The sequence below is a fragment of the Nannospalax galili genome, unplaced genomic scaffold, assembly GCF_000622305.1.
Source record: "Nannospalax galili isolate Female #2095 unplaced genomic scaffold, S.galili_v1.0 scaffold2758, whole genome shotgun sequence".
Taxonomy (NCBI): domain Eukaryota; kingdom Metazoa; phylum Chordata; class Mammalia; order Rodentia; family Spalacidae; genus Nannospalax; species Nannospalax galili.
In genome coordinates this window covers 153,848-176,642 of record NW_008340930.1, presented here as the reverse complement: position 1 = coordinate 176,642, position 22,795 = coordinate 153,848, and the positions used below count along the sequence as shown (strand labels likewise).

At 38.0% G+C, this 22,795-nt stretch overlaps 1 protein-coding gene across 3 annotated transcripts in view; it reads left to right on the top strand.

Annotated features, from left to right (window-relative positions):
• Poc5 (POC5 centriolar protein) overlaps window positions 1-22,795 on the top strand; it is a 35,095-nt gene that overhangs the window by 1,627 nt on the left and 10,673 nt on the right. Inside the window, exons 2-10 of one of the 3 annotated variants that reach the window (XM_008836079.3) lie at window positions 1,263-1,358; window positions 3,968-4,085; window positions 7,635-7,712; window positions 10,227-10,432; window positions 12,190-12,366; window positions 14,876-14,980; window positions 17,398-17,577; window positions 18,724-18,877; window positions 21,278-21,546. In XM_008836079.3, coding sequence (XP_008834301.1) covers window positions 1,275-1,358; window positions 3,968-4,085; window positions 7,635-7,712; window positions 10,227-10,432; window positions 12,190-12,366; window positions 14,876-14,980; window positions 17,398-17,577; window positions 18,724-18,877; window positions 21,278-21,546 — 1,371 coding nt within the window. In that variant the 5' untranslated portion in view covers window positions 1,263-1,274. Of the gene's footprint in view, window positions 1-1,262; window positions 1,359-3,967; window positions 4,086-7,618; window positions 7,713-10,226; window positions 10,433-12,189; window positions 12,367-14,875; window positions 14,981-17,397; window positions 17,578-18,723; window positions 18,878-21,277; window positions 21,547-22,795 lie in introns of those variants that run through there. The other 2 variants (XM_008836080.3, XM_029564924.1) reach the window with 2 other exon arrangements.

Below are 22,795 nucleotides of genomic sequence, written 5' to 3'. Positions count from 1 at the left end.
CTCCTAGTAGGGATCCTGTGCCACCCTGCTTTAGGGACCAACATTTACATTGTAGTTATTATGAATGGCAGTCCTTGTGCACTGAGTAGCCAGTACAGCCATATACATTATTATTCTTTAACCACAGTACAGTGACTCCAGGACCCCTGCAGATACCTAAGTCTGCAGGTGCTCAAGTGGCTTATATACAACGGCATAGTATTTGCATATACCCTATTATGCCTATCATCCTTTAATACTTTAAATCATCTCGTTTACTTATAATACCTACTATGATATGAATTGTATAGTTACACAGTATTGTTTAGGGAATAATGATAAGAAAAAAAGTCTGTACATGCTCAGTACAGATGGAATTTTAATAAATATTTTTGTGTCAAGTAAGGTAGCACACACCTTTAATCACAGCACTGGGGAGGCAGAAGTAGACAGAGCTCCGTGAGTTTGAGGCCAGCCTAGGCTACATAGTGAATTCCAGGCCAGCCAAGGCTATATAATGAGACCCTGTCTCAAAAAAAGAAAAAAGGAGAGAAATATTTTTACCCACAGTTGATTGAATCCATGAATGCAGAACCCACAGATACTGAGGGCTGACTGTACTACATGCCCACAGCTTTACCCAGTGCCTCAATGGCAGTCTCACACCCAACACATCTGGCATTGAACTCATTGTCCTTCCCGACTTCATCTTCCTACATTTCTTGCTTTGATGAGTATGCTATGATCCATCTGGTTACCCAAGCCGGAAGTCTGGAAGCCATCCACAGTCTTCACTCACTCCTTCTAAACAGCCAATCAACAGTCATTATATCTTTTAAATTACTTTAAAATTTTTCTTAGTTAAGACTTTTAATAATTTTTATGTGTCCAAGTTTGTTGTTCTATATAAGCTTACTGTTTGTAAAATAATATTCTCAAAAGGTAAGTTTCACTGAAAAAATTTACACAAATTGTTAGCTAAACAGTGATCACAGGCTAGCAGACCCCACAGGGGATTATTCTAAAGCATTGTTCTTTAACCTTTCATGTGTTTGTATGACTCTCTTTCAGTATATTATGAACACACTAAATGTTGAAAGTGAGTCATTCTTTTCCCTCCATGATTTTTACCTAACTGTACTCAATATGTTGAATGGGTGATGTTTTATAAATAACATGAAAATTGTTTGCAAGTTAAATACTATTGCACTGATATATATTTAAAATTCTTCTAGTTTGCGTATTAAGGAAAACAACTAAATTTAACTTCCTTTGTTTTATAGTATTTGTGCAGAATGGCATCAGATGATGAAAAATTTTCACTTCATGTTGTACAGAATGATTCCAGTAAAGGCAGCTCTGTCTCTTCAGACCTTCAGGTAGGAAGCCATCTAAATTTATCATGACTTTTAAAAATTATTTTAAAGAAGTGGTAACTTGGGGCTGGAGAGGTGGCTCAGTGAGTAAGAACCCTGACTGCTCTTGCAGAGGACCGAGATTCAATTCCCAATACCCACATGGTGGCTAACAGCTGTCTATAACTTCAGTTCCAGGGGATCCAATGCCCTCTTCTGACTTCCACAGGCATTGCACAACATGGGTGCACTTACATACATGCAGGCATCACACTCATACACATAAAATAAAAATAATAAGTAAAATATTTTTAAGTCATAATTTGTGGGGAAACCAGAAATACATTTTTTTCATTTACTCTTTCCATCTATAATGAAGTGTTTGCATTTACAATATTATCAAACTTAAAGAATTACTCTACAAATTTTAGGAGTGCATTGTCTTGGATTTTCAGAAAAAAAGGCATGAACTATTCAAATGCTTTTTCTACAAAGACTTGAGCCACCTTGAGACGTAAAGCTAAAAATTTCAAGAACTATTATCTGAAATTTTCTTATTTAACCACCTCTACTGAATGCTTTCATTTTTAATGTATTTGAATACATTATCAAACCATCTAAAGTTCTAGAGTTCAAGATTCTCTTGTGTTCTACTGGATGAGGTTCTAATACCTGTTGCTACAACATCTAATACAATCTACAGCCCTGGACCCATGTACTGAAAGATAAGTTAGGTAACTAAGTAAGAAGGGATGCCATTTACATGATGTTCAGATCCTGAGACCAGCTTCTAATTATCCCTAACTGAAGGGAGGCTGGAAATATAGCTGGGTGGCCGTTTGCCCAGGTCAGTCCTGGGGCTTCATAAACTTACAAGAATAAAGGGAAAATGGAGCCATTGGATCATTAGCAATCTTTACCACAAAGAGACTTGAAATTTATATATTTGATTAGTTTATAAGGATCAGATCACATTCCAGTTTATAGAAACCTTATATCTCATCCCAGTTTATCAAATTGGGATTGCCTTTTATTTTAATAGCTGAAAAACTACAATTTCCTTTTAATGACTGAATATGATTTGGGAATTTTTTTATGTATATAAGTGTATTTCCTGCATGTGTATAAGTGCACCTGTGTTGTGCAATGCCCACAGAAGTTAGAAGTCCCCTGGAACTGGAGTTACGGAGAGTTGATAGCCGCCATGTGGATGCTGGGAATCAAACCCGAGTCCTCTGCAAGAGCAGCCAGTGCTCTTAACCCTGAGCCATCTTTCCAGCCCCCAGGAATGTATATTGATCTTTTTGAGACAGGATCTCACTGTAGCCTCAACTGACCTGGAACTCACTATGTAGCTCAGGAACTCACATTGATCCACCTGCCTCTGCCTCTGCTGGGATTAAAGGCGTACACTACCACGCCTTCCTGGAATATATTTTTTTAGATTTAAGCCTATTTAAATATTTTTAAAGAATTAAAATTACTTTTGTCAATTTGAAATTTAGACATTGTAATGTGCCAAATTTAAGTAGCTAGGCTAGCTTCAGACTTACAGTTCTTTTGCCTCTACCTGTCACTGCTACAATTATAGGTGTTCGCCACCATGGCTGCTGTGGCTTTTACTTCATGCTAGGAAACAGTTTGAAACTTAGGTGTTTCTTGTCATGAAAGAGCATCACTAACAGTGTTGATAGAGCATTATGAAGAGGATTCTGGTGATGAATTTTCTGGTGGTTGCCTTTTGAATGTCTGCTTCTGTCATTACCAGTAATATATACTGCATAAAGATTGTTTTATCTAATATTTAATGCATGTAAATGTGTGTGTGGAATAGGAATCTAAGTTGATGCTCAAGCCAAGTCACTGTTTCACATTTAATTGCCCTAACACCTGGCAATTTTCAAACAGAATAGTATAAACTCAAACAATTTTACTTAAAATTCCAATATGAAAAAGTAGGCTAAAACAGAACTATAATCATATAGATGTGTTTTATAAATTCACATTTAAGTCATTTTCTTCTAACAAAGGCAGAGAAAAAAAGCATTTGAAATGAGGAGAGATAAAAAATGCCAGTATCCAATCCACTTCTTTTGAATTATATAATAGCAAGAAAATTCTGGTGCCTTGTGTTGGTACTGTATGCCTATAATCTCAGTACTCGGGCCTAGGCAGGTGGATTACAAATTTGACACCAAGTTCCAGGCCAGTCTGGGAAATATAGGGAAACCCTGTCTCATAAAAACAGAAGAAAAGGACTGAGGAAAGAAGGGGTAGAGAAAGAATGTTCTGATTCTCACTTCAAGTAGTTGAAAATGTCAGCTTTTAAATAGCATATCTCTCATCTTCAGTTCAATTGATCTGAGATATAAGAAAGATGGAAAAAATTTACTGCGTCAAATCAATAACACTCTTTTACCTCTTTGAACTTTAAATTATAAATGTAAAAGCCATCCTGGAAGCACTCAGAGAATCAAGCTTAACATAAATGCTAATATTTTTGGTATTGTGATAAGCATATGACTCTATTAAATGGTTAACTAGATTTCTTAAAACAACAGAAATGAGAGTGGTTGAATCTATTGTAACAGTATAATGGTTATAATGCATTTCTGGTTGTTGGCTTCTCATAGGAAGAGTATGAAGAACTGCTTCGCTATGCTATCGTGACTCCAAATATCGAATCCAGCGCTCCACAGCCATCTCTTCCTAAGGGAGAAGTGGTACCAGATAGATTTCCTGCATCATTTGGTATGCTTTATGTGTAGTCTTCAAACTAACACTTAGGAGCCTGAGTTTATCAGTGATTCTAACATGGTTGTGAAAATGTCTTACCTTCACTGGCTCATCTCAATTCAAAGTGTAAGTTAGTATCATGTGGGGTCACCTTACATTTTACTGTGTTATTCCTGGCTCTTTTGAAACAGGTGGGATTTTTTATAAACTTCGTTTGACTCTTAGCTTTATGAAACGTAATAAAGTTAAAGCAGCACTTGAGCAATTATTTATCTCTTGGTGGAATATATTATATAATACAAAGTTCTATGCCAGGATTATCTTAAAAACTAAATGCCCAAACCCATCATTAAAAATAATCCAGCAATGGGGGCTGGACAGATAGCACAGCAGTTAAGAACACTGACTGTTCTTGCAGAAGACCCGAGTTCGAATCCCAGCACCCACATGCAGCTAACAACTGTCCATAACTCCAGTTCCAGGGGATCCTACAGTCTCTTCTGTCCTCTGTGGGCATTGCACAACATGGGTGCACTTAACCTACATGCAGGCAATACACGAATACACAAAAAATAAAAATAATAAATAAAATATTTTTTTAAATCCAGCATTGCCTTCAGAATCCTTTAAGTTACTCTGCAAACTACATACTAGTGCTTTGTTAGCAAACTTTGTATGGGCATGGAGAACTATTTGGCTTATTAGCACAAAGGTGGATCCACTTATGAACTGTCAGCAGTAGACGCAAGATCTGATGCAAGTCAAGGTGTACATTGATAGTTAAAGGTAGAAAAAGTAAATTTTTTTTATCTTTTCTTATTTAGTAAAGTACAAATTCAAAGAGCTCACTCTGAGTAAGCCCTCTTTTCTTTATTTATTTGTGTGTACACATAACAGCACATGTGTGGAAGTCAGGACAACTTTGTGGAGTCAGATCTCTCCTCCTACCATGTAGGTATCAGGGATCAGGTGTCCAGGTTTAACAGAAAGCATCCTTACCCTCTGAGGTATTGCACCAGCCCTGAGTAAGCATTCTTTCAGAGGTCTCAGACACCTAAGGTAAAACAGTCACCATACTTTGGCATGCCTCCAAGGATCCCTGTCCTTGAAGATGCATGTCATAACCCACTCAGAGGCACAAGGCTCCCAGGTTTCTGCTAAGTCACAACCCTGGTTTCTATTACTCACTGTCTGTAGTTCTATATTTTTTGTGTTCCTCAGTCTTCAATCTACTGTGTTAGAAAAATAGATAGGACTATTGTACCAGCTTCTAAAAGAAACTTTACAGTGACAGAATATTTTTAATGCAAAGTTCATTGTCTTTAAGAGACATGAACCTTGAATTTATTCAGTGTACATCAGAGATCTCAGACATGTTTTGATTACACTGAGTACCTTAGCATGCAGTTCCTACTGGGCAAACTCAGAGTGCTACATACTTTCATAATATAAACAGGCAAGGGGAGAGAGCTCAGTAGGTAAAGTGCTTGCCATGCAAGTATGAGGATCTAAGTTCGAAGGCCCAGAACCCATGTAAAGCTGGGTGGAGTAGCATACTTCTGTAGTCTTAGTGCTCCTGCAGCGAGATGGGAGGCAGAGACACAGGAATCCCTATAAGCTCCCAGGCCCGCTAGCCTAGTCTACACATGGTGAACAGCAAAGAGACACTGTCTTGAGGTAGAAGAAGAGGCCTGATACCAGAGATTGTCCTCTGACTTTGCATGCATGTCTGTGGCACATGCTCAACATACATGTGCACATGCATCATGTACACACAGACTATAAAAACAGGCAAGTTGGCATTGTGGCCTTACATACCTCTTTTATGGGAATTACCAAAAGCTTGTCTCCTCTCCTGCCAGCATTAGTCCTGTGCTGTTGCTACCAGTGCCATAACTCCTTCCCTTGCCTTGCTCTTCAACATTTCATAATCACCTGAGATTTAAGACTGCCACTCTTTCTCCCATGTAAGATCATTTTTATGCTTTTCCTTTTCCAAATAGCATTTGCGATTAAAACATACAACATATAGTAAGTTTTTGTGTTCTGACTCACTACCAGACTATTAGACTAGAATATGTAAACTTACCACACGTTCTCGTTATTCTTGGTATTTTGGTCTCCTAGTATAAGCAGGGTCTGTTGAACTGGCAAAGTATGTTTAAGTTTATAACACAACCATTCTTGTGAGGTTTTCCCATTTCCTTTTGGAAACGAATTGACCAAAGGTCCTAAGTGGAGGCAAGGAAGTCCTTGTGTGGAGGAACCAGTGCTTACCTTGACTGTAGCAGTGAAAGCAGAAAGCCCCTAGGAACACCCCTGTGTTGTGAGATAGTGGGTCCACCTCTAAGTTCTGGCCCATGCATTCCCCAATGTGAAATCAGTGCTATGGTATGCCAAAATGTCTTTCACCCACATTTGGTTAGTGAGATTGAGCTTATCAATAATCCAATGTCTTTTTCCTGACTTTCCCCAATATATATTGTATTTTCTTTGTTCAAAAATTATACTCATATACTACTATCTTGTAATATATGATTATTTAGGCATTTCATTTAAGAGTGGTTCACTTTTTATATGGAAACAGTTAGAGACAGTCAGGCAACAGCTTTCTGAATAGGAACTAATAGCTCAGGAAATAATAACAAAAATTGACAAATGAAATTGCCTCAAACTAAAAAGCTTCTGCACAGCCAAGGAAACTACAGAGTGAAGAGGCAGCATACAGAAGGGAGAAAAATATTTTCCAGCTATACATCTGATAGAGGATTAGTAGCCACAATATATAAAGAACTCAGATATATAATAATGTGAAAAATATATAGTAATGTGAAAAATGTTTGCCCTCTTTAGCCATCAGGAAAATGCAAATCAAAACCACACTGAGCTCTCATCTTACCCCAATCAAAGTAGCTGTCCCCCAGAAAACAAAACAACAAACCCTAGAAAAAATACGGGAAGGAATAGACTCTTAGATACTGCCAGTGGGAATGTAAACTTGTGCAAGCACTGTGGAAGACAGTTTGGCAGTTCCTTTCAAAACTAAAAAGAGAACTACCATATGGCCCAGCTACACCACTCCTGGGTATCTACCCAAGAAAATCAAAGTTAGTGTACAGTAGAGGTACTTGTACACCCATGTTCACTGAAGCACTATTCACAGTAGCCAAGTTATGAGATCAGTCTCAGTGCCCATCAACAGATGAATGGTTAAAGAACAATGAAATATTCAGCCATAAAGAACAAAATCATGCTATTTGCCAGGAAATTGATGGAACCTGAGAATCAATGTTTTAGTGAAAGAAGCTTAGAAAGACAAATACTGCACCTTTTCTCACATATGTGGAACATAGATTTTTGTTTTCAAAGAAAAACATAGAAGGAGTCGTGTTTAAGAAGGGGACCAGGGAGGGGACAACAGAGGGTAAGCAAATGGTAAATATTATCAAAGTATGTTATATGCTGCATAAAAAAGTCACAAACCCATTGTTTTGTACAATTCATATACACTGATTTTTTTTTAAGTAGTTCCATTTATTTTTATAAAGCCTTTCTTTTTGACAGGGACTAACCCTATAAAAGACACTGCAATGGAAGTTGGGAAAGGAAGCAATTTAACTATTTCAAGTCAGTCAAAGTCAGGTAGGATGACTTTTCCTTGGCTGTTTCATTAACATACAACATTATTTGGTACAATGAATATTAGCTAATAAGAGGAATTATTTATTTTTTTATTTTTACTTTATGTGTATGAATGTTTTGCCTGCATGCATGTTGTTGCACCCATGTCATGCAGTGCTTGTGGAGGCCAGAAGAAGGTGCTGGATCCCCTGGAACTGGAGTTATAGATGGTTGTTAGCTGCCATGTGGGTACTGGGACTTGAACCTGGGTCCTCTGCAAGAGCAGCCAGTGCTTTTAACTGCTGAGTCATCTTTCCAGCCCCCTAATAAAAGAAGTTTTTATCATCTAACAAAAGGAATAATATCAACATATTAATAACAAGATGCTTAAATGCTATTGTTGCTAACTTAAGTGATATTTTAAATTTCATAAGATTCCAAAATAATACAACTAAGACCAGTTAGTAATTATAATGTATGATATCCTTTACTAAAACTGCTAACTTAGAAGACAGCTATTTTTAAAGATTTAATGTGATATTGGCCAATTTAAATCTTTCCTGAACCTAAACCAATGTGCTGTTTCCCAAATTCAGACATATATGTACTGATGTATGATTTTTGTCACATTTATACTACATGTTCTCTCATTTACTATTTTTTAAAGATGTTCACTTTTAAACTACTGAGTATAACATAAAGTTAATGTATATTTGTTGCAATTAAAAAAATGGTAAAAATAATTAATGAAAGCCAACGTATTGACTCCTTCAAAGTATTGTTGATAATACTCTGTTGCACCCAGAATGTGCCTTGTATTCCTTACAAGGAGAGATCAGTGTGTTAAAGGGTTTTGAAGCATTATGGAACCAGCTTCAGACTTTCTATTTGACCTGGTATAAATTTAAAGGATGGAAATGGGATACTTTCCTTACTATGTGATTTATCATCATTTAATGTGAGAACCGTTTATGTTGTCTTGCAAGAAATGCCTTTGCCCTTTAGTTCTTCACCTGTAAGAATCTTAGGCAGGAGCATCTGAGATGGTCTTTCACGTTCTTAAGTTACATGATTCTACTCTGTTAAAAGTAAACAATGAGAAGCAGAGCCTATTGGGCATGGTGGAACGTGCTTGTAATCCTAGAACTCGTGAGTCTGAGTCAGGAGGATAGCTAGTTCACAATCAGCCTGGGTTACATAGAAACTGTCTCAGAAAAAAAAAAAAAAGCCAAGTCTTTGTAGTTGGTAGAATCCAGTAAAAGGATAAAAGAATATCTGGGCATTTCCCAGCTTCAGAACATGTTAGATAATAATGTGTCATACTATGATAGTCCCAAACCCTATATTTTTTATACCAAACGCAGATATATTAGGAAATAGTTTTCCTTCTCACAAGGAGTTCTTAAAGATTTGATTTTAAGGAACACATGTTATACTAATTTTGTCTTTGATTCATTTTGTGAGAGAGGAAAGCCCTTGGGCCTTGGTTACTAGGACCTTCATAGTAAATGAGAGATGTGTGAGTAATAATGATGGATGGTGTCTAGCTCCAGCACACATCTGTGGAAGAGTGTTAACCTTTCTAGTTTATGCTTTTTAGAGACAGGGGCCAGTTGTCTTTCTGGCTCTGGCTCCCCCACTGCCCCAAGTAATGGCAAGTGCTGAAAGTTATATATACAGGTATATCCATGTATAGAGAGATGTACATATATTTCTCACCTACATGTTGAAGGCTAGCAGAGAGTGATAAACTAAATCACTAGTTCCTTTTTTTGGTTAGATCTTAGCAATGTTGAGGCATATACCAGTGTTCAGTATACAATAATAGTGTATCTATATATAGCCACTCTGACTTTGGTCAATTAACTTTCTGAACTGCAGTTTTCTCCATGAAATAAAGAAAATATCTACTTTTAGAAAATACTGTATTTATTATTTTTATTTTATGTGTATGATTGTATTGCCTGCATGTGTGTTAGTGCACCTGTGTCATGCAGTGCCTGTGAAGGTCAGAAGAGGGCATTGGATCCCTTGGAACTGGAGTTAAGGATGGTTGTTAGCCACCATGTGGGTGCTGAGAAACAAACCTGGATCCTCTGCAAGAGCAGCCAGTGCTTTTAACTGCTGAGCCATCTCTTCAGCCCCAATAATACCTGCTTTTTAGGATGGCATGAGTTATGGGAATTAATCTCTTACCATTTTTAATCACAGGAGCATGAAAAGCACTTTGCTAATGTTAAAGTGATGGTATGGATGATAATACTTCAGCTCAAGCTGCACTAGAATGCCCAGGATGTGAAACATCTTGATTGCCATAGGGATTGTTTCCTGGGGGGTAGAAGGGAATGTAGGAGCCAACCCTAAACTAGTGACAATACTGGAATTAAAAATAACCAGTACACTTGAAAGGTAGTTTCTCTGCATTCTTTTCAGCCTCCAGAGTTAACAGATATCTTGTAGCCTTTTGCTATCACCTTGCCAGTGGAGAATTCAATTTGACTCGATTGCTGCTTGATCACCTTTCTTATTTTCTAGGGTCATCACCTGTGTTGTCGCCAAGGAAGCCTTCTCACCCAGTCATGGATTTTTTCAGTTCCCATCTTTTAGATGACTCTTCCTTACCAACCTCTACTTCTACTCATGCAGATGCCCATGAAATAATTATGGGTGATTGTCTTATTTCTGATGAAAACCTTCAGAAGATGGAAAATATGCTTGATCTCTGGAGTTCAGGTCTTAAGGTATTGTGGTTCTTTTGCAATATTCATCATGGTACTTTGGCTCTTGAGGCAACTCTTTCTTCTTCTTCCTTTCCTTCCTCTACTTTCCTCATCTTCCTCCCTTTCTCTTCCTCCGTCTTTCTACTCCCTTCCTCTTTTCCACATCCTCCTTCCTCCTTCCTCCCTCTCCTTCCAAGTTCTTTTAGAAAACAAAAAGCCCTCGAACCTTTACGCCCCTGAAAAGAGCTGTCCAGTGTCTTAGGTCTATGCTTCTCCATCTTTATGTACATATGACCGTCTCAGTGTCCTGTTAAACTGTGGATTGGTGCCCAGTAGGTTTCAGGTAGGACCTAAGATTATGTATTTCTATCAAGCTCCTAGGTAGCATTCCTGGTTTCTAAACCATATGCTGAGCTGCAAGGTTTTAAGGAGTTGCTAGGACACTGTATGTTCCAGTGAATTTCTCAGATGTTTGGAGACTTGGCTTCTGTATAACTAAGACTGTTTGAGCCTATTCATGTCACAGTTATGACAAACGGAGGCTGGGTGAGGAGGGGGCATATACCTGCAGTCCAACTACTTGAGAGGCTAGGGTAGGAAGATTGTTTGAGCTCAGGAATTCAAGATCAGCTTTGGCAGTATAGTGGGTTTCATCTCAGAAACAAAAACCCTAAGCGATAACTAAAGAAAATACCTCCTTTTGTGTTAAAAAAAGTTTATCAGCGTATAGTCATTTTATAGCAGCTACTATATATGACTGATAAAGCTATTAAAATATTCTTTATTTGGTGATGTTAGTAGCATGTCAGTAAAACAAAATATTGTAAAAATGGCAAGATTTTGCTATTTTTTTTTAAAGGGGGAGGTGGGCAGGGCTAGAGAGATGGCTCAGTGATTCAAAGCCAGAGGATCAGAGTTCTAATTCTCAACACCCATGTTAGGCCAACTTACAACCTCCTGTAACTCCAGCTCCAGCAGGATCCTGTGCCTCTGGCCTTCATGGTCACTGCACTCACATATACATATCACGCGCACATGCACACACACACACACACACACACACACATACACACACACACAGTCACTTTTCTGAAGCATATAGTTTGAGAAAAATAAGTTATATATTTATATACATGGAAAAAGTATGGTCATGTGAGTTCTGTGGCATTTATATTTCCCTGTTATTTAGAACCTAAATTGTAGAAATAATCTATAAGTGCAATTTCTAGCAGTTTTCCATTGGACAGGTTTCATAATTATAGTAATAATGAAAGACTGTTGGAGTATTATGCAACCAACCATTCAAAGTGTTCTGTGTTCAGTTAAGCATATTTGTCACTGAATTTTTTTATAATAGTGATTATTTGGTCCTTTTATGCTAGTCATTTGGGTGAAAAGGCTTAACAATAAGTGGCTTCAGCTAGCACTATTGCCTCTAAATAACCAATTGTTAATGGCTGGATTTTCTTATTCACCTGATCCATTTTAATATAGACACTAAGTCCTTGAATTTATTTAGTCAATGAAACTTGATTTTAAAAAAAATAACGAGATTTCATGCAAAGAAACATAAACTAGGAAGAAACTAATTTCTCTGATGGGGCAGTTGTGACCTGTGCAGAACGGCGGCTGTTGAGCTTGCGTAGTCACCACTGGTGTGTTGTGGTTTCTTTTTAGTAGCTCTTTTGTTAACCTGATTTTTCTTAATATTACTTATTTCAGTTTAAGAGTGTTTTGAAAAACCAAACTGCTTAATTTTGGGTATATTTACTTTTCAGACAAACATTATATCTGAACTAAGCAAATGGAGAATTAATTTTATTGACTGGCACCGAATGGAAATGAAAAAAGAGAAAGAAAAACATGCAGCAATTGTAAAACAACTGTCAAACCAGATCAATGACTTGAAGGAGCTGCACAAAACCTTTGAAATTTCCATTGGAAGAAAAGATGAGGTCTTCTCTTCTTTATCTCCTTCTAGTTGAGACTCATTAGATGCCTTGCCGAAAACTATATTCTGAGAACTAATGATTATTCCACTCCTACAAGATGGAAAAAATCACTTCAGAAACTGATAGGAAAATAGACACACAGCCGTAGGATTCATTCTGACTAAACATGCATGCAGTGCTTTATCTCTACCTTTGGTAGTTGGTGATATTTAAGAATGTCTGCTAAGTGTAGGTACACTGTTTTTTGGTTTTTGGTTTCTTTCCTGACCATTTTTCTAGCCTTAAAAGAACACCAAGGAACAAGCAGTACCTTCATTTTAAACAATCCTCATTTTAATATAGTATCTCAACTTCTACCTGTAAGATGTATTTCTTCATTGATGAAGATAAACAGAGAAAATATCCATTTTTTCACTTCCTCTTGGCTTCTTAAGAACTGGAGGTTAGAGTTCAGGTCTGTGCTTGTCTTTACCCTCTGATCACACCTTGAACAAAGCAGATGGGCAACAAATTTATAGCCCCTCTGACCTACATCTGTTTATGGAAAGGAGTGGATTTCAGAGAAGGACTCTGGGCAGATGCCTCAGCTTCTTGCTGGCAGAAGCAGCACTCGAGCATTTAATGAACTAGATAAAGGTGTTGGGTCTGTTTTATGTAGCCTAGATTGTCCTCCAGGTAGAAGGCCCCCTGTCTCTCTATTACAAGCATACCACCACACCTAGCAAGATCATGTGTTTTTTCAAATATAGGTTGCTTTTGCTCTTACTGGGTGTAATATAAAATTAAATGTTTTATGTAGTTTGCTTTTTTAGAAACAATGTCAGTCGTTTTCTCTATCACCTTCAAAACCCTGTTCTGAGGTTTTCAAGTATTTTAATTTTTCTTAGTTTGAAGGATCATATAAAGAGTATACTTACGTTCAGTTTATGAAAATAAATAAAATGAACAGCTATGTATCACTATCCAACTTAAGAAATCGAATATTCATGGCATCTAGGAATGCCTTTCCCATTTTGAAAAGGAAAACAAGACTGGGTGTGGGATGCCTGTAATCTCAGTATTCAAAAGGTAGTGGCGCCGGGCATGGTAGCACATGCCTTTAATCCCAGCACTTGGGAGGCAGAGGCAGGCCCGGCCCTTTGTGAGTTCGAGGTCAGCCTGGTCTACATAGTGAGTTCCAGGACAGCTGGGGCTGCAGGGAGACCCTGTCTCCGAAAAAAAAAAAAAAAAAAAAAAAAAAAAAAAAAAAAAAAAAAAAAAAAACCAACAAAAAACAAAACAAAATCAGGCAAAAAAGGGGCTGGCAAGGTGGCTCGGCAGTTAAGAGCACTGGCTGCTCTGGCAAAGGATCTGGATTCAATTCCCAGCACCGACATGGTGGCTAACAGTCATCTGTAACTCCCATTCAGGGGATCCAATGCCCTTTTCTGGCCTCCACAAACATTGCATGACATGAGTGAACCTACCTATGTGCAGTCAATACACGCATACACATAAAATAAAAGTAATAAATAAAATATTTTTTAAAAGCAGGCAAACGAAAAGGAATATATGTCCTGTGATGAATGTATGGAGTTTACTAAGTTCCTTTTTAATGTGTCTAGTTTTAGATACATTTTTTTCAATTACTCAGTTTTTGGAAAAGAAAATGTTATCTTAGAAATTGAAAGTTTTCTCTCTTTTTTTGGTCTGAGACAGTCTCCCTGTAGCCCCAGCTGGCCTGGAACTTGCTATGTAGACCAGGCTGGCCTTGAACTCATAGAGATCCGCCTGCCTCTGCCTGGGATTAAAGGCCTGGGCCACCACTCCCAGCTAGGAGTTAAAAAAAATTTTAAGGATAATAATATTCCTGAAGAAAATGATCAGAATAGAACTATTATTTTTATAAATATCCAAACCTCAAGTTTAGTAAATACTGAGAAAATTTCTATGTCCAGGGTACTAGCAGGGTCTAGAAAGATATTTAGAATGCTCTGTTCAGAAGTCAAATGAATAAAAACTTTTTGAATAAAAGCTTTTTGTATATGTAGCAAAATTTGCAAATGTTATTTTCCTGAATTAAATGTCAATAATTATGCTAATTATCATGTACATAAACTTTATTATGGAGGAAGAAGATATGTACACTATAAAGATTTCTTTCCTTTCTCCTCCCATCGATATTTAGTGATTCATGTGAGAAACTTCTTTGGTCTTTATATTTGCCTGTGCTAAGCATGGTGGTTCATGCCTGGAACCCCAGCATTCAGGAACCTGGAGGAGGAGTAGGGTCATAAATTTGAGTCTAGCCTGGACTACAATTGAGACGTTGTTTCAATAAAAAAAATGAAGCTAATTGATGAATGTAGTAGAGATCTGTAATTATTCTCATATAAGAAAATTAGTTTATAAAAATGAATAAACTGAGCAGCCAGGCACCATTTAGCTTGAGTATTAGAATAACCTGACATCTTAGACTGTGCTCTTTCCACAGTAGTCAGTTGCTATTAACTGGGTTAATTGCTGTTTACAGGTGATTTCCAGCTTGTCTCATGCCATAGGCAAGCAGAAGGAAAGGATAGAGTTAATGAAAACCTTCTTCCATTGGCGAATCGGCCATGTCAAATCAAGACAGGATGTAAGTATTAAAAAACAAGACTGCTGAACTAGAAAGCATTTTAAGATCACTTACTAGAACTCTTGTTAAAGCCAAAGATTTTTTTTCTAATAAGTCAATAAATTTATGGCATAATGTTGCTCTTATTTCAAAAAATTTGATTTCTGTACAGTTTTGGAAAAGAACCTCTCAGATTTTATAGACATAGGGTATATATTATGATAGATACACTGTTTGCTGCTTCATAGAGATTTACTAAGGATTGCACCAAACTTATAAATGACCTGGTAATGAGACATCCTTAATAGATTTTACCTCAGACATGGTTATTTGGAAAAAGTATTTATAGACCTAAACATGTCTTATGAGTCCTGTATTGTTTCTATTTCCAACACAGCTGACCAGGCACAGTGGCACATGTGTAGTCTCAGCCACTCAGGAGGCTGCAGCAGGAATCACTAGAGCACAGGGAATTGTAACCAGCATGGGCAAGACAAGACCCTGGCTCAAAAAAGAAATAGTAATATTTATGCATTATAAAATGATACAGATAATATTTATTGAATAGACTTTCCTTAGCATGAGAATTAGAGCCATTCCTAGATAAGTTTGCAAGTTTATAACTGAATATCATTTATTTTTATTAGGTAAAAGCTGAAACAGTATCCCAAGACTTGTGAAGGGGAGCCTGGGCATGGTAGCACAGACCTTTAGTCAGGAAGCAGAGGCAGGCTGATCTCAAGTTCATGTCCAGCCTGGTCTACATAGTGAGTTCCAGGACAGCCAGGGCTAGGCAGTGAGACCCTGTCTCAGACAAAAAAAAAAAAAAAAAAAAAAAAAGTTTTAATTTAAAATAGAATAATAAATTACTGAGACCAGGCATGGTGGCACATATATATAATCTTAGCACTTGGGAGGCTGAGCCAAGAGGATCATGAGTTCAGTGCCAACCTGGGCCATATAACAAGTCCTTGTCTTTAAAATAAGATTGTGTGAAAACTATGAGTAGACAGACAGACAGATAGATAAACAGAAGAAAGAAGACAGGGCATAGAAAATAAGGATGGATATAGAGATCTGTATTACACATAAATTCACATGAGTCCTAGAGTAGTCTGGATTTGGCAAATAAGAGATTAGTGTTTTAGGAAAAAATTACCATGAATGAAAATTTCTCTTTTAAGACTACATTCGAAGCCAGACATGGTGGCATACACCTTTAATCCCTCCACTCATGGGGCAGAGGCAGGTGGATCTGTGAGACTGAGGCCAGCCTGGTCTACATAGTTCTATGCCAACCAAGGCTACAATAGACTGTCTCAAAAACAAACAAAGAGACTTCTAATGTTTTCAGTTTTTATTGAACTGACTCAGTAATGTGCCTACTGTGCAAGCATGACGATCTGAGTTCAGATCTGCAGTACCCATGTACAAGCCAGGCATAGCAGCACAGCAGGAAATAGAATAGGAGAATCCCCAGTGTCCAGCCAGCTAGCTGAATCAGTAAAAATTAAGATGGAGCGTGATGGAGGAAGATACACACACACACACATGCACACCAGTAAATACATAAACCAAACTAAAATGAGTCAGTATGCCATAATTTAAAAGTTATGTGTGAAGTGACACATAATGGGAATAATTATTTTAAAGACTGGCTGGAGTAGTCAAGGTGCCATCACTTTTTTATATTAATGAGGGTTTTCTTGCACAAATGTAAGTGTACCATGTGCGTGCGGTGCCCACATAGGTCAGAAAAGGGCATTGTATCCTCTGGAACTAGAGTTGCAGATGGTTGGTAGCCACCACATGGGTGTTAGAAATAGAACCAGGGTCCTCTGCAAGAGCAACAAGTGGTTTTAACCCCTGAACCATCTCTCCAGCCCCAGGCATCACTTTTCAAATAATTTTTCAAATATAAGAAAGTTGAAAATTGTAACTACTTCTTCAGAAGAATTCGTTGATAAAAGTAACTTACATTCCCTAATCTGTCAGTTTGGCATTTTGCAGTGTGTAATTAAATGAAATATCTGTGGTGGAGGAAAGGAAAGCAGTGCCGCCACCCTTTTGCCTTCCGGCCATCCCGTTACTCTCCTGTTCCAGCCTTCAGCTGAAAGGTCATGGGGATTGTGGCTGAGACGACAGTGTTCTTCTTTTCCATTCCTTGTCCCTTTTTTTCCTTCTTATTTGATTATCTGCATTAAGCCATGATATAATGGGTAAGAGCTCAGACTCGAGCCAGGCAAGTCCCTTTCCACCTGTGTGACTTAGGCAGGTTACTGGCTCTCTCTAAGGCAGTTCTCCTGTGTGCAAATCAACTGTAGTCTGCTATACAGAATTAGTGATAACATACTCACACTGCTATGTTACAGTTTTGTTAAACTGCCACTACATTTAGCAGTTTGCTGTATTTCTGAGGTTGGATGTCACTTGTTCAGGTTTATGAAGGTAAACTGGCTGACCAGTACTTCCAGAGAACTTTGCTGAAGAAAGTCTGGAAGAGCTGGCGTTCCGTGATACAAAGGCAGTGGAAAGAGGTGGTAGAACGGGCATGTCAGGCGAAGGCCGAAGAAGTCTGTGTCCAGATTTCCAGGGATTATGAAGTCAAACTTGCTATGGTAAACATCTTTTTATTTAATTTCCACTTTGGCTTAATAAAGTAAATGTATCCATTCACTATTAGTTTTAAACATATAGGCAAGAGTAAAAGTAAAATACAAAAATGTTTATCTTCATAATAATTTAAATAAACTATGTTCTTTTTTTTTGGCCTTTTTGAGACAAAGTCTCCCTATAGTCCCAACTATCTGCCTGCCTCTGTCTCCTGAGTGCTGGGATTAACAGCATGTACCACCACACTGGGCAGTAAACTATGTTCTTACATAAGGTTGATATAAAGCAAATGTTTGTAAACTATTATTGTCCCTCAGACTCTTAATAATGTAATTAACATTGTTTTCATGGGAAGTTATTTACATCCCAAAATGGGAAGGAAAAAAAAAAAGACATTCTGAATGCAAAAGTCCTCTTGAAATTAAATATTAGAAGGAAAAAAAGTCATTGTTGTAACACTAAATACTGAACATTAAAAATAAATTTCATATGTCTGGGGAGATAGTTCAGTTAGTAAAGTGCTTGCTTATAAGCAGAGAACCTGAGTTCAATTCTCAGAACCCATATTTTTAAAAAAAAGCTGGGCTCAGTGTTGTGTTCTTGCAATCCCAGTACTGGGAAGGCAGAGACAGGAGGATCCCTGGGGCTCACTGGCCAACCAGCCTCATTGAATTAGTGAGTCCCAGGCCAGTAAGAGACCGGTCTCTGTCTCAAAAAAAGAAAGTGGATTGCAACTGAGGAAGACACCTAAAGTTGACCTCTGGTCTGTACACACAAACAGACGTGTGCATACAAACATGAATTTCATAATATGCATAATTTTCTGGAATTCAAAATGACATGCAAAAAAGATGCATTCTTTTTAGGTTTGGTCCATGGGAAAGTAGGTTTCACCAAAATTCACTCTGTAATTTAAATTCAGAAGTTATATTAATATTACAGGCATTTAGTTAGTTTTTCCCTCCCAAAGGAATAAATGCATGGTTTAATATCCCACATAAAAGATTTATAGTTTTAAAAAAACAGCCAGCTGGACACAGTGGCACATACCTGTGATCCGAGTACTTGGGAGATGGAAACAGTCAAGGTTATCCTTAACAGTATCTTTCATGTGGCTCAAATAGTTTTCCTTTTTGTAATTCTTATTTCAGTTATCTAGCGCTTTGGAAAATGCAAAAGCTGAGATTCAAAGAATGCAACAAGAAAAAGAACACTTTGAAGATTCCATGAAGAAAGCCTTCATGAGGGGGGTATGTGCATTAAATCTCGAAGCCATGACCATATTTCAAAACAGAAATGATGCAGGTTAGTAATTTATTGAAGATTCTCTACCTAGGTTCAATAAAGAATATGAGGAGATTTCAAGTGTTAGGTCCAGCCTGCAGTCGTGTTGTTTTGCGGTGGATCTGTCTCTTCTCGAATTTACTCATTTGTGGTTTCATGGTGTCAAACTCAGCTTAAATCAACCATGAGAATTGGGTCAGTTGGCTCATCCATGGTTTCTGGTGCCTTAGAGCTGAGCGATGAGTCTCTCTCAGTTGTTAACCATTTAAGCTAAAGGTCAAGATGGTACCCTTTTTTTTCTTTTGGTGTGAGAGAGAAGATGGAGACAGAATACAGCTGTGTAACCCAGGCTGTCTTTGAACGCATGTCCTGCCTCAGCCTTCTGAGGGTTGGGGTTTCAGGTGTTCACCACCGTGCCCAGCCAAAATAGGTTTTTTTAAATTTCTATTTTATGTGTATGAGTGTTTTGCCTGCATATGTTTGTTTCATGCAGTGCCCACAAAGGCCAGAAGAGGGCATCAGATCCCCTAGAACTGGAGTTCTAGTTGGTTGTAAGCCACCAGATGGGTGCTGGGAATTGAACTCAGACCTTCTGCAAGAGCAGCCAGTGCTCTTAACCACTGAGCCATCTCTTCAGGACCCCAAAATAAAATGTTTTGAGCTCCTCTTAACTAGTAATTTTAATGTCTCTAAATATGAAATTTGTTTTCATTTTTGCCTAAGTTGCCAAATTCCTTGGATGATTTTGCTAGTTAAATATTTCTGACCTACTCATGGTTTTCTAATTTTAAAAATAATCTTCCAAGAGAAATCTTAAACTCATTTTCTAAACAGATAGAAATATAAACCTATCAGTAAAATAATTTTACTTTTTAAAAAGTCACGTATTGTCTGGGATCTCTGTGTAGTAGCTTTGTCCATATGGCTTAGAATCTGTGTAGTAGATTTTTCTGTGTGACTTAGAAGAACACATGACCAGGAAGGACCCTCTGCTACTGCTTCACAGTGGAGCCAATTCTCCTCCTTGGGTTTTGTATTCCTCCGAACAAGGCAGATGACATAAACTATACTTAGCAGCTGCAGAGAGGCTCATGAAGAGGCAGTGAAAGAGGCAAAAGTATTTGAAAGACAAAAGATACCTGTAAAATGATGTTAATTGCAGTTGTTTTAAGTCTGTCTCCCAAGTTCATGTAAGTACATGACCATTTCTCCAGTACTGCCCCATCTTAGCTTCAGTTTGGGGACTCAGTTTATCAGAAATGGTTTGGTTTTGTTTAATTACATTAATTGATTATTCTCCCATGGAAAAACTTCTCTGTGCTTGTCTTGCCTTCATTTTAAAGCATCAACAAGCATTCATTATTTAGGTCTTGCACATTATTAGGTGAAGGTGTTTGGGCAAATCTTTCTAGCAAAATTAGCCATGGTATGTGATCCATATACAATTTGGAAACTAGAAACTTAGAATTATAAAATTTCAAGGATAGTTTATCTTGATAATACCCAAATGATTTTGCCTGACAACAGTTGTTTTGCTTTTTATGATGCACTTTTAACAATTCAAGGTTCCTATTGCACTGCTTTTGTTAGAGCAAAACCAACTCTTGATTTTGTTTTTACAGTTGATTTTTTTTTTAATTTGTGTTGGTTCTTGCCAATCTATGTTCTTCAGTGAATCTTGTGTTATATACTAAATCCTACATCTTTTTTGAGGGAAGGAATGGACCCACACAGCACTCTGCCACTGAGCTGCATTCCCTGCCCCCTAAATATGTTTTTAAATTTTTTATTATATTTACTTACAGGGGGGCACAAGCATGAGCACATGTGCACAGGTCAGGTGACAGTCTGCAGGCGTTGGTTCTCTCCTTCCATCGTGTAGGTTACTGGAATAAAACTTGGGTAATCAGGCTTGGTGGCAAGCACCTTTCCCCTGAGCCATCTCACCTGTCCCCTTAAATCTAATAGATTGGAAATTAGAGCTTTTTATGAAGAAGACAGAACATGACAGTAAAAATTAAATCCTGTTTGAGAGTCAGCTCATTTGGAAGAGGGGTTTCATTTCATTACTTTGTTAGTATTTCAGTGCTGTGAAAACCTGTCTATGCTTTTCATGCCTTCATTCAAATCATCTTTAAAATGATAGTTGTCAGGTTTTCAAGCAATTTTAGGCACAGTTGAAAAGTGCTTTTACAACTAAAAAAAGTATGTGTCTTGGTTAAGTGAGATGAATCATTAAACTTAACAGGTGTCTATAAACAGGATCTTCATAAATCAGCTCATATTATCGAAAGTTGGTCGCCCGTCACAGCTTTGCACTGCTTTTACACTGCAGCGTCTCCTACCAAATTTTAGCCATCATATATTTATGTACTTATTTTAACTTGGACATCTGTTAATAGAATGCATTTATGACTGTAGGGATAGACCTCACGGATACGAAAAGGGAAGGGAGTGGCCCTGGTGGTTCAGGAAGAGAAGCTTCTGCTCATTTGGACCCGTCTTTGTCCACCATGCCTTCCGTGGTTCCTGTGCAGTTGCTGCCGTCCCCAGCCGTAGGCGGAGTGGCCAGCTCCACTGCAGTTCCTGTTTCCATGACTTCTGCTGGAGCTACATCTGCCTCTTCTGTTCACATTCCTGGCTCTGTCCTTGGTGCCGGATCTGCAGCTACTGCTGCCCCTGAAGAAATGGTTAGTAGTTTGTGCGCTTGTGTTTTGTTAAGGTGTTTTTGTGGGGGCGGGCACGGGTTGTGCTTTGTATTCATTTAGTCATTTGTTTGTGTGTGTGAGTGTGTGTGTGTGTGTGTGTGTGTGTGAAGTGCTGAGAATCAAACCCAGTCAAGTGCTCATAACCCAGCCCTATAAGTGGAATCCAAGGAATATGCCAAAAAATGTCAGTGCAATACTCAGGCTTTGTGACTGTAGGGGAAGACCTCACAGATACGAAAAGGGAAGTGGAAACCCACAGGAAATACTCAAGACAGAAAGTGGCTAGCACATTAATTTGTAGTGAAAAATAACCCAAAAGTTCTATTATAGCAGTGGTAGCTTAAAAAATTATTTTACATTTTTTAAACTTTTTAGGAAGAAAAAAAAAACAGGATTGGATAACAGACATTTTCTTAAAGACTGGTGTGTATTTTCAGTGGCTTTCTAGAAGCCTAGTATATATTTTCTATCCAGTTTTTTTCCTAGATGTAGGTCTGTCACTAATACTAGTAATTGATCTGTAGTAGGTTTTGCATTTTAATTCAGTCACTAAGCTTCACTTTATGGGAAGTGCTTAGAGGAGAGGATTAAGCATGGATGGAAAGTTTGTGACAAGTGTGTTTGAGGAAAGTGAAATTAATGAAGCTATTGACAAAATGCATCACAGCTATGACACAGGAGGGACAGAGTAGGGATGGGTATAAACAGACCTGCTCTGCCCTCTTCCCTGTCCAGTATTCTGTCACCAAAGACATGTAAAGTCTCATAAAGCTCCTGAAATAATTTTATTTCCCTTTTCTCCCTGACAAGGAAAAAGAAGATGGCGGAGTAGGTTTTTGGTTACTCTTTTTTTTTCTCATGTGTGCATGTGCGTGCATGCGTGCGTGTGTGTATACAGGGTCTAACTCTACCACAGATTGGCCTCAAACTTGCAGCAAGTTCCTCCTGCCTCGGCCTCTGTAGTGCTGGGATTACAGGTGTGAGCCATGGCACTCAGCTTGGTTTTGAGTCTTAAAGACTTTCTGGCATGTTCTCACAAGGCACCATTGCTCTGGACAGCTCTTCATAGTGAAGAGAGGCACTGAGTCAGCCAAACAGTTGGTCATATTGGTCTTCTAGCTTACTTGAATTTCTCCTTTTGAGAGCTACTAACTTTGGAGAAAAATATGTTGAAATCTGCTACTTATGTTTGCTCTTGCCTGCAGTTACATGCACACACACACTATATATA